Source organism: Oxyura jamaicensis, chromosome 10 (assembly GCF_011077185.1).
Source record: "Oxyura jamaicensis isolate SHBP4307 breed ruddy duck chromosome 10, BPBGC_Ojam_1.0, whole genome shotgun sequence".
Lineage (NCBI taxonomy): Eukaryota > Metazoa > Chordata > Aves > Anseriformes > Anatidae > Oxyura > Oxyura jamaicensis.
In genome coordinates this window covers 15,227,982-15,245,794 of record NC_048902.1, presented here as the reverse complement: position 1 = coordinate 15,245,794, position 17,813 = coordinate 15,227,982, and the positions used below count along the sequence as shown (strand labels likewise).

The 17,813-nt window shown below is 47.8% G+C and overlaps 1 protein-coding gene across 1 annotated transcript in view; it reads right to left on the bottom strand.

Annotated features, from left to right (window-relative positions):
• The window catches only part of SLCO3A1 (solute carrier organic anion transporter family member 3A1), a 122,974-nt gene that overhangs the window by 89,662 nt on the left and 15,499 nt on the right, over window positions 1–17,813 (bottom strand). The window contains exon 2 of the mRNA XM_035335763.1: window positions 10,121–10,586. Within this exon, the coding sequence (XP_035191654.1) occupies window positions 10,121–10,586 (466 nt within the window). The remainder of the gene's footprint in view (window positions 1–10,120; window positions 10,587–17,813) is intronic.

Genomic DNA, 17,813 nt, shown 5'->3' with positions numbered 1-17,813 from the left:
TCAACGGCCCCAAATAAGAGACAACCCACAGCCGAGGACCAGAGCATCAAACAACGCTTGTCTTCTCCGCAGCATGGCTGGGGATGTTTGCAGCTCGCTCCCCACAAGCCACCGCCCCTACGAGCCCCCCCCAGCACGCAGCTTGTAAGGGTACAGAGGGGAAGCTCTCTCTAACAAGCATTTTCCTTTTGATGATTGAATTAAGACATCCATATGTTGTTAGCTGATGGCTAACAAGATACAGGTGGTCTTTCATCACAGGGGTAATTGGTCTCTGCAGCAATGACTAACGCAGGAAAGTTGTCCCAGTTGTCTTTTTTTCCCCCCTCTTAATATTATTTCTTTTCAACTCTAATAAGCAACATCGCTGTCTTGTACAAGCGGTTGCAGCAGGAATGTTTTGTCTAACACTGAAGACAGCAATGTAAAGCAAACTGCAGGGAAAACACAGAGGCAGACAGGAAGGAAAGAGCTACACAGTGCGTCTTGTTTTCCTACCTGTTTAAACTCTTGGATTTCCCCCGTTGCTTCGATCTGTTGCCTTTGTTTGGATTCAGCACCTTTTAAGAGTCTTGCCTAGGTGCAGAGAAGTGCTCTGAGGTATTAGTCAGTGACGTGCTGTTAACACCCATCTGAGAAACTACCGAGATCCTCACGTATTAATTAATAAAGGGCCACATTTGGATAGCCTCCTCCGGACAAAATTGCTATTACTGAAATCAAAAGGGGACTAAGCGAGGGCAGGCTTCCTCTAAGGAGAAGCCAAATGCCTCATTAGCAGCACAGTTAACGAAATGGCTTGGCACAAAGAAATCTGCCAAAAGTTTCCGAGTGCTTTCAAAACAGCAAAATTCAAAGGAGAAATTTAGGGACCAAACCTCAATCCCTAAGGCAAAGCCAGAGATTTTCCTCCATGGAAAAAAAAAAAAAAAAAAGACCAAAAAAGCCCTAAGCTTACTCCCAGGGTGAACCAAACCGTGTATGCGACAGAGGAACATTGTTTTATACCTGTACTGTACCATTCCCTGCGGGAGCCTCTGGGGTGCAGCTAATGGCCGATTTCACCTTTCCCAGACTCAGCCTAGGTCCTTTACTCAGCATTTCGTGACAGCAGAGCTGGGTGGGAAGATGCGGCTGATCTGAGAGCTGTGACAAGTTAGTCAGTGGGGAAACACCTTGGCACGAGCTTAGAGGCGGCTGTCCTGCCAGCACAGCAAACACGGTTCCAAAATCAGGAGTCAGATCGTCGGGAGGTTAAATCCCAGCACCGGGCTCCTGGTGACAAACCTGCAGGTGGGAGGGTTGAGTTCATCACCCACCCGTGCATACACGGCCTTGCCTGACTTTCCTGAGCCTGCACACACCCCCAGGGATGGACTCCCAATCAATGAGCTCTTCTGACTGGCTTATAACACCACCACAAAGCATTCTGGATGTTATTTATTTAATATGGTGCTCACCACTGGATTTCATCATTTTTCTTCCAGGTCAGTCCATTCGGGGTGACTGGACTATTGTAGCTGATGGGACCACACCAATGGCTCTACAGCAGCTCTGCCCCAGAAACATGCACTGCTGGGCTACCTCACACCTTTGATTCATGTCACAGCTGTTCCTGTGCTGTTAGCACCATTAATTTCTAATTAGACAGGTTCACATACTGAGCCTGACACGTTGCTCAGGCACCTTTCGGATGTCTCGTGCCAGTTAACACACACAGCCTTGCGCAGTCTCATCCCAGGGCTGGCCTTCCCTCCCAGCCCCAGGGAAAAGCTCCTTCCAGCCCTGCTCCTACAGCCGCTCTGCTGCATTTAGCTGCCGTGCTGGGGAGAGATCACTGCTTGACACGTGTGTTTGTGCCGTGGCACTGCCAGACTTAGCAAAACCAAACACTTAGGTCACTCAGATAAGCGCTATCTTGCATGCAAAGGGTGTGAACCCCGACAGGCCAGGCACCCAGCTCCAGCCAACATGCTGCAACCTCTCCCCTTCAAAGGGAAAAAAAAAATAAAAATGGTTCAGCCAACAAAAATGACACACTGGCTCTTGTAGCAAGTAAAAAAAGCCTATGGAAAGTGACAAGCAACACAGGTCATGGGCTTGCTCATGAGCTCACAAGCAAATTGAGCTTCTGTGAAAGTTTTGAGTTTACTTACACACTTCTGTGAAGCACCTTATCCTGAACATAAACACGCAATAGCTAGCCGTAGGCATGCAGCCATGCAGGCAAGCCTTCCCCGAGGCTCACAAGGCAGCAGACATCACTCAATGAGACCGAGAGCAGCAGTAACAGAGCTGAGCAAGCTGCCCTGAGCCCCTGCCTGCCCCTCTGCGCAGCAGGGTACGTTTTGTTAAGGCCTGCTGACACCAGGCAGTACATGTGCATGTCAGGATACAAAGGAGAGCAGTATCTGCTTGCAACTTTAAGGCAGTGATTATCTTTTAACACCATTCCCCCTGCCATCCAGTTCACTGACCTTCTTTTATTGCAAGGTTACAGTGGTACAGCAAAATTCATGGAAGCTGTCTTCTGCTCACTTGGGTGAGGATGAGTAGGATAATCATTTCTGACAAATCCTAAAATACTCTCCATACCAAATTGTTTTGGTGAGAGAACAGGACAACACAAGCCTCAGTATCATGCAAAAAATAATCACCACTGCTTTGAGGCCAGGGCCCTGATTCATGCTGGCAATGGGGCAAACCCTGCACCTTGTCCTGGCTGGCTCCTGCAGCCTCTGATGGCAACACGCAGGATGACATGTTGGCTCTGGCTGATGTTTGTGCCATTAAGGAGGTACAATACGGCCTTCAGTTCTTGACATGGTCAGCTCAGCACCTTCCAATCTATTTAATTAATGTTATGATCTTAGAACTAATACGTACCGTCCTCTGCATGTCTGCCATTGAAATGACAAACAGCTCTCTCCCAGGGCACTGCTTCAAAGAGGCTGCCACAGAAATGATGTACCTCATGATGCTGTCAGATGAAAACTGTTTTAAATACATGACAGAGAAATCAACATGTTCAAAAAATAAATTATTTTAAAAAGACACTGAAATCAGCAAATCCCTGAAGTCAAAAGTGGGTTGTGAAGTAGACAGAGCACAGAGTAACAGGGAAACAGCTCCCACCCTCAGTACGATCTCAAATTCATTTGTGTTGGAGCCAAGCTTTATTTACTCAACTCTTAATGAAAAAAAGGCTATTAGCAGAAGGTTAAGGTAACTGGAGCACTTGCTGTAAAATAATGGAGCCCACAGCAGTTATGACTTTGTGCATATAGACATTTAATTGAATAAATGCCGCCTTTCTCAACAGCCTTCCTGCCTGCAGTTGGAAGGTTATTCCTGTTAATTGATTATTGTTACTGCTCTAAGACACCCTACACACTTGTTTAGGTTTCCATTTAATTTTCCAGGATATTATCACGGGCACTGTAAAAGGGGCCATGTGTAACCAAGCCAGCCCTGCTGACACACAGCGAATGAAGTCAGAGATCTCTCCCCAAAAGGGGATAATTTATTATAAAAGGCTGCAGGTTATCAATGGATCAGTGGGTTAGGCCAGACCAGTTAATAGTGGTATATCCACATGAAGCCATGCAATTTAAACTGATTGGAGTTAGTCCATGGGGAAGACAAGAAGGGAATCTGATGCGAAGACATCTCTCAGTAATGAACAGGCATCACAGCACTCACGTTGGCAACCACTCTCCTTTCAGTGCTGTGTTAATACCCTGTCTTTCTCAGCCCTTTGGAGTCTGTGGCAGAAAGGAATGGCTCCCCAGATCATCTGTAGGAGGATGCACTTACCGAACAAAACGATGACAAAATTCTGTCAAATCTGTAGGCTAAAAATACTGCGTACCTATAGAACTGCACACCCCAGCGGGGAGAAAAACAATTCTCTGGAACAAGAGCTCACACTGCAAGCAAACGTGCCCACGTGGAGGTGGACAACCTCACCAAACTTGCAGGTACTCAGCAGGCATGCGGAAGGTATACAGCAAATAGGAAATGTCAGCTGAAATCCCCTATGAAAGACACGGGAGAAGTGTGCTCCGAAAGGAAAAGGGCTAAGGAAAGCACAAGGCTGGCTGAGGTTTAACAAGGTGAGCTCAGGAAAGCAGCACCCAGAGGTAAGGGGGAGAGGGAATCTGAGGATGAGAAAATATTCTAAAGAACTGAGAAGGGACGAAACAATGCCCATCTCAACACATTTCTGCAGGGAACGAGGGTCCTCACCAGCTTTAAATAGCACCTCTCACGCTGCAGAAACCAAGCTACGTGCAGAACAGAACATGCTTCCAGCATGAAAGCCCGATCATCTGCTCAATCTGCTTTCAGCTCCAAAATATTCATGTTTCCCAGCATTACATGCTGTGTCCCCCAGGAAACAGAACTGTTAGGCTTCAGAATAAATAGGAGACACTTATTCATTATTTTTCTACCATGAAAGGTGCCACCACTGACTGCTCATTCTACACTCCTCCAAATGTGCTAAGTTGTACACAAGGACATTAGACAATGGGGCACATTAGACACAGGTTGCCCTTTAGACGGTTAAAGTTTTCTGCTCTCTGCTTTTTATGGCTTTTTCTTTAGTGTCACGAACCATATTTTTAATTTTGCTTTTAAAATCAGAAGCCCCCTTTTGTTCTTTTTTCTCTTCTGTAGTTATTTATTGATGAACCCTACCATACGTAACAGCAGATACACAGAAGATGAATGGTTTCAAGGTTCACAGCAACTGCTTAGCTTGCCAACACGCGCTTCCTAATAGAAATCTGAGTACGATTCCTTTGTATTGCCACACGCAAAATGTTGACTCAAACTCTGATGATTTCAGCATCTTACGCTGATAACTTGCTATTAACTCACTGCTATAGATACGCTCAGATTTAATTCTTGTCAGTAGCAAAAACGCTCCTGCTTCTCCAAAACACAATGGTTGCTGTCATTTTGACTGACGTAAGCTACCATAAGTGATTTTTCAAATGGACAAATTTATCCCTGGAGACAGCAAGATTCCAACTAGGGCACATTTATCTTCCTCTGCGGCAAATCTTGAGTTGATGCTCACAGCAAGCAAGAAAGGCCCCAGAAGTGAGAGCGAGCACTGCTCTGCAACTGTGGTGGCAAAACCAAAAGCGGTTCCACCCGTCCGATGCAAAATAACCCCTGCAAAGGTCAGAGCCAGCAGTGACGGCGCTGGGCCCTGTCCCCTTTCCTGGGGCTGCTGAGTCCCATCTGGGCAGAACTGGGCACAGAACACCAACCTGTTGAGTTTGCCTCTTACGCTGGGGTCAGCAGTGGGAACAGCCCTAAGATAAACCCAAATACACACAGCACAGACCAGACAGAAGCCTGGAAGATGAGGCAGAAGAATGCAGCTAAAGGGAGGCATGCAGCAGCGCTGAGTTCTCTATTTTTCTGCTCCTCCACCCCACCATGAAGCAGACCAAGAACGGCTGTATTCCCCAGAGCACACCAAGGTCAGGCACACACCCTTGTACTGCCGACAGAGGAGCACTCATCACTCCTCATCACTTACTCTGGCTCAGACTTGCCCTTTCTGGGACTTCCCTGAAGTCAGTCTTCCTCTTAGAGCCATTTCAGCGAGTCACCAGGACTCCAGTCCTCTGTCCTGAACATGTGGGGCATGTGGATGTGAAGTTAAACACTGAGACAGCCTGGGAGAACCTGATGAAAGTCCCTGGCACGTTAAAGACCAACACAGCATTCTTCTGAATGAGCCAAGTGCCACGCAGCCCGGCACTGCCCCCCTCCAACATCAATATCAATTTCCTCCATCAACAGGAGACAGAATAATAGCGACTTCCTCCCTAAAATGCAGCCTTTAATTGTCCCAGATCAAATACCGGCTCCCTGAGCTATTCATTGTGCTTTGCAGGTAACTGTGTTCTAGATGAGATGCTACAGCTTCAGCAGCAAATGTTAAAAGCTGCAGGAAGCCCAGAAGGTGCATAAGGGGACTGCCAACAACATTCACCTGCCACATCCCTGCCCCGGCCCTACCTGAACACACAAACCGCTGCTGACACCAACGTGGGCACTCCAGTGACCAGAAACCACTTGCGAGCTCTTGCTCATCTGGGAGGCAGCAAATCCATACAACCGCTGTCATTTTTCCCCTGGATCAGCTCCGTGATGCCTCTGATCCCCCTCTTAGTGACAAAGTCTTCATCGATTTCCACAGAACTTCGCAAGAGCTAGCAGAAGAGGCACTGAGGAGGGAAATGTCAAGTGAGTCATTAGCGGGTACAAAAAGGAACTGTGGAGTAAGGAGTCCTCAATATACTTTTCCCCCTTTATAGCAAACAATGCCACAAATTGAGGGGATTTTAACATTAGCGTAACTGCAGCAATGAGTCCTGCAGTCTGTGGGAGCAAGGAACTCCTCCCCTCGGAGGGGCTGCTTATGCCAAATGCCAATAAATGCAGGTAGCACTATCCTGCTCGATTTGAAATCTTTGAACTGGAGTTCTGGAGTCTACAACAGCAGAAAGAGAGAGAAGAGCACCATAACAGAAGACTTCAACTTCAAACAGCTAAGAAACTCCTACATTTTCTCATTTTTGCGATTATTGCCAACTTCATGACATTTGCTCTTGGTTGAGCAGGCTCTTGGTTGCTGAAATGGAAGGGAATGCATTTCCCATCGTTAGTGGGAGCAGACACGGTCCTGCTACCTTCCAAACGCTGTTACAGCACAAATGTGTTTTCTTTGGACATCCCTTGGCGTGTGCTCATGTGCATGTATCTTTCTGATTCGATTTGCCCTCAGTTACCACAGCACAGCCCTTTTCCTAGGGCTGGTTACTACAGCAACAGAATCTGTTTGAGTTTTTTAGCAGGCATCAAAAAGCCTCCCGTAACTGCTGTTAGCTCCAGAAACATGAAGCTACATGTCAGCAGCCCGTGCCACAGAGATATTTCCCGTAGTAGTTCACCCTATCTCTCTAATTACGAAACTCCATCAATCTCTACTTCCTTGGAAGAAGAGCACAAGCCTGAACAGCCTCTGCCTTCAAAGCGTGCACAGCAGAGGGGCACTGCTTATCTCGTGTGTGCATGTCATTGCAGGGAAACCACAGTGTGCAGGATTTCACAGACTTTGGGGCTGTAAATGTATTCTATTTCACAGATGCTATTGGCTTTACTTTCACTAGTAACAAAAGTTCCACTTTAAATCCCGTGTAGTAACACATCTGCATTCTTCTGCATACACACATTTATATTAACACACACAAAAAGTTGTGGTTTCTTTTTTTGTTTGTTTTTGTTACACAGAGCAGTGTTCCTGTGTTGTTGCTTCTCTGCACGGAGGTTGTAGGAGACTATCTGAAGGTACTCCACTGAACTCTTGCACAACTCGTAGGGAAGGAAAAAATGCAGTGCATGGGTTTAGTTCCGTCTAATTCACTGCCTTGGGACAGAAGAGGAAATTTATTGCAGGTGAACAATTACTGGCACTAAGCTGTCAGGTAAGAGACTCTTTCTTCCCCCCAGCTACAACAGAGCCCAAATGCAGCCCATCCATACCTGACAGCAGCAATATACTGAAGACAGCACGGCCTGGTCAATCTGATCATTTCTTCCCTGCCACGATGGAGAGCTTGGCCAGACTATTACCACTGTTATTAATTAGTTTCTATCCTGAGGGAACAGCCTATGCCAGATATGCTCCTAATTTAAACTGAGGGAACTCACCCAAAAACGTTTCATCCGGTCACACGCAGAGTAGCCCCTACTGAGCGAGCGTGCTATTATGAGAAAGAAAACTGCTATAAACATAGCCCAGTGACAGTACACACTGCAGTTATTTCCTCTGTGAAACAGGAGAATGAAGCGGGTAAGCTGCTCAGCCAGCTTTCTAAGGCCACTGAAAATTGCATTGACGACATCAACAACAACAATCAGTTAAACACAAATCCAAGCACATAATTCTCAAACGGCGTCTTAAACTATGGAATTGGGCCACCTCTCAAGCACTCACAAACCTGAGAAGACACGTATTTCCACCAGCACGCTCGCCACTTATATTCATCCACAGAATACATTTTTCCTGTTCATTTTTTTCCTGATAGCATTTATTTTCACTAACCAAATTGATTGCAGTTTGATGTAAGAATTAATCATCCTCTATCCAAAAACCTACTTGTGATGGATAGCTCGGGATAGGACTAACATTAAACTTCATTCAATCAGCTGATTGGTTGAGCGTGCACGCACATGCACTGTTCTGCAACCCATAATTTATATATAGAAGTCCAGATCATGATTTTATGATTATGATACGTTCTACTTGCAGAAAGGAACGCTGCATGGTTAGAACCGAGTATGTGAAGGAAAAATCATGAAACTGCACACAGGAAGCAGAAATCATTTTTTTCTGGCTGTATTTTCCCAGCTACAGTTGAGCTGCCAACTTTAAAGAAGGTATTTTAGCATGCAAGATGAATGTATCTAAGGAACAAAAAGAATCACTTTTCCTAATGCTTCCTCTTACGCACCCTCCTTACTCCTGTTCTCAGATATGAAGCATTGCTTCAAAAATGCCCGTGGAACAGCCTGAAAGAAGTTGCTGCTCCTCCATATAGTTATTTATAATAGATAATCTTAGAATCGCTCTTAATTCCAACTCATCATTTATGGTGTTGGCAAAGTTGCCCCAGTGAATTTAGTCTCATTATTCACCTTTGGGTTGCACAGTACCTTGCGTTTTATGTATCACCCTGCTCTATCCAGAGGATCCCTTACAAGCACTTACAGAACCAAGTGAAGGTTAATAACAACCAGTAACAGAAATACTAGCATTTTATGGCCAGTTACAGGAAAACAGACACACTTTGAATATGTAGAAGAACATCTAAGCCAGGTAGAAATACACCCAGCAATGCCATACCGTGCTATACAGTCAGTCGTTCCAACAGGCCTCTGCACCATCCCAAGACATTTAGGACCTTTCAGAAAATCAGTGGGACTGCCCAGCCTTGGTTGACAGCTGTATTCAGTTATGGCTGGGAACTTGGCGCGTGTCTTAGAAAAAAGACTACCTACCAATGGGACCATCTGTTTAGCTGATGTTTAAAAGCCAAGTGAGGGATGAAGGCACAAGTGCACGCAGTTTTTGTTATTAAAAACTCTACTAACAACTGCAGAAGGAACACATTAACAGCAGCACATACTTCACTTTTATTGTAATTTAATGCACTGGAGCCATTTACCTGGTAACAAGTCCTGAAGAAAGAAGAATGAGCCAAGCCACTGAGTTATTTTTTCCCCCCCCCCCCCCAGAGAACAGCTTCACCCACAGCATCCTCTGTAAACCTGTTGCAGAGGGTACGACTGCTGAAACCCATGAGAACTTTACTGAAATAGTAGAGATGTTTGACTGGGTAACTGAACCCAAATTTCCTATCTTAGCCATCTGGAATGATTTTGCAACATGATCACCAGAATCATGAGCTCGACTCTAGGCTCACCAGATCTCAAAATAGACATCATCAGCTTCTGCATCCCGTTTCATTACAGGAATCACATTATCTGGGGTCCTGCCACAGCACGCTGGGTCGCAGCACCTCCTCCATACCAGGCACTTGCTTGCTGAAATGTGATGGTGGTAGTGCCATGGCATTCATCTCTTCTCTGTCTCCTAATACAGCAAGGACTGCTCAGATGCAGTCAGGTGCTTCAGAAGGGAAAAGGAACTGGGGAGTCTTGGGACAAAAAAGTTATCACCAAGTATGCTACTTGGAAATTCTTCAGCTAAAGCTCAACCGTAAACAAACAATATCAGAATTTAAAGCAATACGGGAACACATAATAAAAGGAGTAAGCATCTTTCTAATTACCCACTAATAACTACCACAGCTGTCAACCCCTACCACTGCTCCAATAAAGGAAAGTATCAGTGTGCTTCCCTGCTGCTTACCAACCACTTCGGTACAGCCCAGTGCTTCGTTACCTTCCCAGGCACAGATGCACACAGAGAAGAAACGTCAAGGCATCCCTTCCACCGCCAACAAATACGACAAAAGGGACACGCCTGCCCTCAAGGAAAACTTTCAGCGAGAAGTTCAGCGAGCCTCACCTATGTACAGAGAAGAATCTTTCCGCCTCACGTGGTCATCAATGTAGGAAACTCCCAGGGGCTGGACGGGGGTAGCACCAATGCCCAGGAGGACCTGTGCTCCGATGAGCAGCAAGTACATCATGTTGGTAGCAGTCCGATTCCTGCAGATAAGGTCCGGGTCTGGTCCCTCATCGCTGGTGGACCCGTTGGCAGCGCACACATCCCTCCCTTCGGCTCCCCAGCGTATTTCCCCAGATTCGTATTCATACTGGTGGGTCAGAAATTCAGGCAATGCAGACAGCAGGGCGCCCAAGGCCATGACTATCCCTCCACATCCTATCAAGCGTGGTCTGTGTCCTCGGGCTCCGAAGTAGCTCACAAAAAGGATGAGAGCCAGGTTGCCGATCTCGAAGCTGCTGGCAATGACACCCACGTCAGCACTTTGCAGGTTGAATCGCCGCTCCAAGGTGGTTAAAACGCTCACCTACAACAGAGAAATCCAGATAGAGTTACTGAAAGGGAACACAAACTGCTTCCTGTCCTCGTCGTATGCCCTGCTAAAGTGTAAGTTTCCTCGACTCTCCCTTACAGCCAGAAACAAGGACATCCAAACCCAGCACAGTAGCAGCTCACCTCCAAGTTCAAACGCAGCCCTGCTGGAAGGTCCTAATAGCAAGGGACACTTCATGACCTACCACTTGTGTATAACCACCTTCACACATGTTCATTTCCAAACTCCTAACACATCAATATCCACATTTCGGGTGCTTACAGAGCCCTGAGACTCCGTGATCAGTCAGCATCTCTTAGGGCTCCTTTCCATCTGACCGTTCAGCCTTCACATTCCTAAAACACCGTCCCATAGGACCAACGCAAAACCGCCCCAAGCAACACATCACACGAGGCACCTGATCTTCCTCTTGGGCAGAACCGCGGTTATTGAGCATCAGAAAACCGTGTGGGTACTTGGCTCGCAGGCCAGCACGAGGCCACGAAGTCAGTCAGAGAACAGCGACGCACAAATAGGCAATTTGGCCGGCTGAGAATGCTTCTATTGAAGTATTTAAATAAAACACCGAGCAAACGGCTTAAACTGTGAATTGGTTAATGACTTGGATCTTCAATTGCAGGACAGTTTGGAGAAGACTAGCAAATTAAGATTTACATAGAAGATCTCAATCTACAACAAAGAAGGAAAAATTGAACAAATAGCTGTTATTTAACATGAAAGAGGTACAAGAATAGTCTTCAAATACTTCACATTGCCGCAGAAAGGAGTGATTTGTTCTTTGTCTTCAAAATGGGCAGCACAAGCAGCGACAGGCTTAAACTGCAGCACAGATGATTCAGGTTAAACGCAAGGTTGGGGGGAAAACAGCCTTCTTCTGGCAAGGGTTGTCAAACAGGGAAACAGGCTGCCTGGAGAGGCTGCAGAGCTCTTTAAAAAGAACACAGGCCAGCATCTGTCAGGAACAACACAGGTACGACTGATCTCGCCAAAGGGCAGGAAAACGGACCGGCTGCTCTCCTGAGATGTCATCCAGTTCTGATTATTCGGAGCAACGAAACACAACGTGGGTTTTATGCGGCAGTCAAAGCACGGATCAAAGCGGGGAGACGAAACGTTGGGTGCCTCGCTCGCTGTCATCCCTGCTCAAGGGAGAAGGCTCAGCACATTCTCCTGTCTATAGCCGTGTCCGTTTCATACAGGAAAATCACAAAAAAAAAAGAAAGTGTCACAGAAATGCCAAAAATGTTTACCTTGGATAAAAGACTACCTCGTTTTTCAGACTGCAAAAGATGAAGACGTTTAAGGTTGTCCTTAAACAGGCAGGTTTCTCTGCTCGTTAAAAACACATTATAAAAGAAAAAAACCACCATGTTATAAAGACCTTACAGCAGAAGGTAGCCCCTGGACAGAACAAAAATAGCCTCCCACTGGAGGCACTGAAAATCTTTGCTGATAAACCTCACGAAGCAGGAGCCAGCCTGACCGACTTTAAAGTATTCTGACAGCAGCTCTTGTCCGGGGGCAGCTAGCCTGTGCTAGGGGATACCAGGGCACAGCTTGGACAAAGACAGCCCCAGCAGCCACAAAAGGGAAGAACAGAAACAGCCCCCTTCTGCTGCTCTGCACCAGCAAAAGCCCCCGAACCTCAACCTGAGAAGTGTCACAGTCAGGTCTACAAAACTAGGCGGTGTTCATGATTTTTGAAAATCCAGCCTTTGTCCCATACAGGCAGTGGCCATTTTGTGCCAGTGCTGTAATCGTCCTGGACTGAAGAGCCAAGAGATGAACAAGGTCAAAAGCAACCAAACAAAAACCCTAAAAATCCAGCCCCCTGACTGCAGACAATGCAATCATTCTTCCCCACGCCAAACCCAAGCAAAGACGTGTGGGTCAAAGGGAGAGGACACCATGGCTCCATCTGAAATGGGGAGGCACTACCTGTTGGGGTGAAACTGCACCGTGATTCACCAGGCAAAATGCTGACCCTTTCCAGAGGGCACAGCACAGCCTGTCCCTGCTGCAGTGACCTCGGCCACGCTGCTCAGCCAGCAGTGCTTAAGCACACATGGAACAGCAATATCACCACTGCCAACCCCCCGTGGGAGCTACGGAGGCACAGCGGAGCAGGTGGGGACAGACACAGCCCCAAACCACTACATCTTTATCTTTGTGGCGAGGTGCACCAAGGCAGAGAGATGTGCAAACCTCCCTTTGCCCAGGGCTGTCCCACCAGGCACTGCTGTGACACAGCTGCATTTATCACCCACGGCAGGGGCTGGTTTCACTGCGAGGTGTGAGCCAGCAGGGTCAGTGCACTCACACCAGGAGGACTCCAGCGGTCAGCACCACGCAGCCAACGCGTACAAATTCTGCAAAGCCAGCCCCCCGCTACGGGAACCCCCTTCGTGCACCTGGGCTCTCGACACAGCCTCCAGCTGCTAAAGCAGAAGGTGATGGGGTGAGGCTGCTGACCTCAACAGCATGGAGAGGCAGAAGCAGGCAGGCACCTTCGGACTTCCCTTGGGAACTGCGTGGTTCCTGTCTGCTAGCCCTGCTGTGCTAACGGGCTGGAGGAGCTCCTGCTGCTGTTTTGATCCTTACTCACACCAAGAGACATCCTCAGTGTCTGAGATGCAAGGAATATTAGGAATGCAGGCGAGCTCCTTCTCTCCCAGATCCCCCAGCTGAAAACGCCTCATGACCAGGGTTGTAGTTCAAGGCACTGTGGTCAGAGCCGGCAGTGCTGCACCCATCTGAGGCATAACAGCCCCAGTGCAGATCCTCCTGCCCTCCTGAAACCCAGCCACCACCTTCAGCACGGCCCCAGGGGAGCACGGCAATAGCTGAGGTCCCACCAACACGTGGTTCGGCAGAAGGGGGAATCACTCCAAGACGAGCAAACAACTCTGAGCGTGCAAAGCCACTGACAGTCATGGAAAAATAATCCCCAATCTGTGACCTGACCAAACGGCTGCGGCTTGCGTGCGGGACACGGCTGGATGAAAAGCCAGCACTGTGCTGCCCGTTTCCTCACAAGCCTGCTCCCCGGGAGCCATCGCAGCTCCCAGACACTAGCTCTATTTACCGAGAGTTATGTAAATGTTGCAGAAGACACGACAGGTCCCTGTAAAATACCGACGTCACGTGGAAAGGCTGCGAGGATTATAAAGAGCCCTTGTGCGCTGAGACCAGGTTGAGCACTGGGGAGCGCAGCCCACGAGGCTGCTGGTTTACCAGCAGGGCCACAGGGCACGGAGCGGCAGCACGGGGCCTTCAGACGGACAGCCTCCTGCCAAAGCACAGCGGGACACGCCAGGAGCCCGCCTTGTTAGCTGTGAACTCGCTGTTTCCTGGCTGCTGGAAGTCACACCGCTGTTTTGTCACGGCTGGAATGAACAGACTAGGAGGACGCTCAGTTAGTTTCTGCTCTATGATGGAAATAGTTGCAGGCCTGCCGTTACAACCACCCAGTCAGAGTCAGACAGACGAGATGCATGGGCCCAGCGCCTAGGAAGGAGAGATGGGTTTTATCCCCAGAAGGTAACAGTGTGAAACCATCTGCTGACCAGGCAGGTCCAGAGGAGTGAGAGGAGAGAGGCAGCGCAGTGTTGTGATTGTGCCAAATGCCAGCACCCAGGCATGGTGGGAGCAGCGTTGCAGCTACAGGTTCGTACGGGTTTGCACCGGGGCTGAAAACAGCTCTGCTTTGCCTAGATCCCTGTCACTGTCATGTCCTCATGTCTTTCCTATAGATCGGTCCTGAACAGGCCACAGGGCACTGGACCTGCAGAGAGCTTTAGCTGCAGGACTGCACACACACAAGCTTGCCAGCCCCAGGGCCTTTTTCTTTTTTCAGGTCTCAAGGCCTTCGCTCATCCCACCTCCTTCTTCGGGAACTGCCTTTCCAGCTCTAACTGCATCCCATCTCCAGGATCCCCTTTTTACCCACTCAAGAAATCGGCCCAGCATCAAATTTAGCTAGGAGATCAACAGGTCTGCAGCTATTGGTGCTTATTGCAACTTCGTGCTCCTCCAGAGTAGGCCTACACCAGATAAATCAATTGGACCACCCTAAACTACATCAGTCTGGGCACCTGCACGCCTTCCTCTCCCAACAAGCAGGGCTGGGGATCCCAAAATGCCACATAACCCAGCCTGCTGCCTTTGCAAAGGCACCACCTAACATACGATAACCGTAATGTAAACTTAGACGACGCCTGTGCTATCTGCACACTCATATACCTCATTTCCTTCCTCTTCTTACAGAGCCCAGGAACTCTGCACAAATGTGCCCGTCTCGGTTTTCAAAGACATTTCAGCATTCACAAGGACCTGGGCTAAAGGGGCATCCTCAGTCCCCTCCCAAACACTCTTCAACGGTTGAAGGAGGAAAATGATCTCACACAATGCATACAGTGATAAACTACCTATGTTAAAAAAGGGGAAAAAAGCAACAAAATCAATCACCACCTTAAATTTTTTTCAGCCAAAGCAACTTATATTGCAACCCCTGTAAGTAAACGCAGCGAAGCTTTTGTCATGCCATTCTGGGCTCAGTTCAATACTACTCGCTCACATTCATCATTCCTGTCTGCCCCAGATCTATAGATCTTGGCATTTCTGACCCAAGGTAGATTTGTTCTCTCTATAGGCTGTTTATTTTATATTAATGCTCAGCAAAAACACAATCCGCAAAGCTGCCTCACACTACTGCCCCACTTTGTCACTAAGAAATGAATTGAAGGCTGGGGGCACCGCTACGGAGTCATACACACGGTGCATTGAAAATGAACATCATATTGTTCGTATCTCCAGTGATAAGTCATATTCACCCACAGTCTACAGATAAGTTCATTGTATTAATAACACGGGGTTATATATAGAAAACACATCGACTTTATGCCTGAAGGGCCTTTTTTAAAGGCTGCTTTTTAATGTAAAATACATTTTCTCAGTTATGTGGTAAGAGATCGGACTTGAAGAGACATGTCGGCAGTGCTACAGGGTGTAAAATAATTGCCTGGCAACTCTGTTCCCAGAGGAAAACAGACGTGAACCGTCTCCCACAGTCTCCATTACAGAGCTGGGAAACATAAGATTCCTCGAAGAGCCAAAGCAACCGGCCCGCAAACAGCTCTGCTGCTTCCACGCGCCTCCACCCACTTCTTCAGGTGTTGCTTGTCCTCCCTTCTAGCAGCCACACAGGACAGGGCCAAATCCTGTCTTTATTCTTTACATTCCACGGTTTCAGCACCATGATGATCATTTCGGGTTGATTTTCCTTAAGTGTGGACAATTCCTATGCACTTCGCCCATTCCCTGGCTGGCCAGGAGGAGAGCAGGGAGCTCAGAGCCCAGCATCGGCTCCCATTGCTTCTTCCCACCTCACTGCTCCATCCCTGCCGAAATAGCCAGTGGGGCCCTCGGGAGGGCCCATCTCCTCCTGCTGATGGCTTCTTTCAACGCCGTTCCCAGTCCAGCCAAGTCGGTGGGAACATAAAAGACGTTCTCACCAGAGCTGCTGACACCTGCGCTGGCTTTGGGCATGCAAACAGAAGAGCAAGCAAAAAGGGTGGCGTGGCGATGCCAACACACCCAAGCTGGCTCTGCACAAGGTCTGGAAATTGTCTCTGCATAGAAATTTGCATTCACGTGACAGGGATAATAGTGTCGCAGCTGAGAAGTAGGGTGTTGTTAGCTTGGCTGCTGCAGCATGTGCTTACGCTGTTTCTAGGCCAGTACCAGTAAATCTGCAAGTTACTGTGCCGGTGCCACGAGGAATGTGCAGCTCAGATCTGTGCTTCACTCTGCTGCCTGGTGCGGACAATTTATTTTATATTCTGGTGACCAGCTCTGAGCTTATTTACACGGTCTGAATTAAGCACATGTTCAAGGCCAGGATTTTCAGTGGCTTGAGCAGAAAGGATATTAGAGCATGCAGCGAGAGAAGCAGCAGCATGCACTCGTGCTCGAGGCGAGATGCACGTTGCAGTGCAGTGCTAACTGCACACTGCAAGCAGCGCAAAGAGCAGGCAGCACCCACAGAAGATAACCTGTTTGGTCAGGAGTCAATACGCCCATGGAAACCCACAGTTCATTTCAGAATAGCTTAAAAAAAATCACGTGCCTCGCAAAGCTAAACAAGTCTATTTTCCACTAGTCTAGCAAGAGTGGGCTCCATACAGATCAAATATGTAAAACCTAACCTCTGTAATGCAGGCAGTCATTACAATCAACAACCATGCAACGGGCTGCTGTTAACCTTCTGCATTTGCTTCCCAAGGATTCTGCACGGGACACCACAGACTGTCCCCCTCTCCCTACCTCCCCTGGGGCAATGGAGTGCTGCCCCATTTGGAGAGGTGCGAACAAAAAGGCTGTCGGGGCCGTTACTTGTCACGGCAGGATGGCGTGAGTCACGGGCAGCTCGAAATAGACACAGGCACAGAGCACCAGGCCACAGCGGACTTCCTAGAGAGGCTCGAAAGGCTTTTTCTGTTGCTCTGACACAGATAAAGCATCACAACTAAGATGTTTTTTTTTAAGACGAAACAAAACTTTCGAGCCCAAATCTCTGAAAATATTTTCGCAGCCACAAACCAAGCGTCCACACAACCTTTCTTCTTCCAAGCCTGCTGTTCAAGATTCTCCTCACTGTGTGAATGCAGGTGATATTTCAGTCTCTGACAGGGTATCTGCATAAATATATCCAGTGCCAGAACCCATTTGTAGCCTACACTTCTCTTTAGCAGCACGCGTACAACGAAGCTAGCAGATATCTGAATCTTGATTTATTTTTAAATGTTATGGCACTTTCACTGGCAGCAAAATAACGCATCATAAACATGCGAGGAGCACAAACCTCAATCCCAGACTGAGTTTCTGTGTGCTTTAAGAAGTGCAGTGCAGAACTGGCACACTGCAGACCAGGAGGATGAACAGTCCACGTGGGATAAGCAAGCAGCAGCGGGGCTTTGCAGGAAGAGGCAGCTGCTCAGCTCTGTGAAAGTAAATGGCCGAGGGAGTGCAGCTGGAGCATCTTTGACACATTCCGAGATAAATCTCCTTTTCTTTTTTTCTTGTGTCCGGTAAGTAGCTGAACAACACCAGACCAAAAGTAATCTAAACTGTATTTAACAACTTAAATGCAGACTCGTACAGCACAAAAGGCACTTGGTGACATGCAGGACTGGTGATACG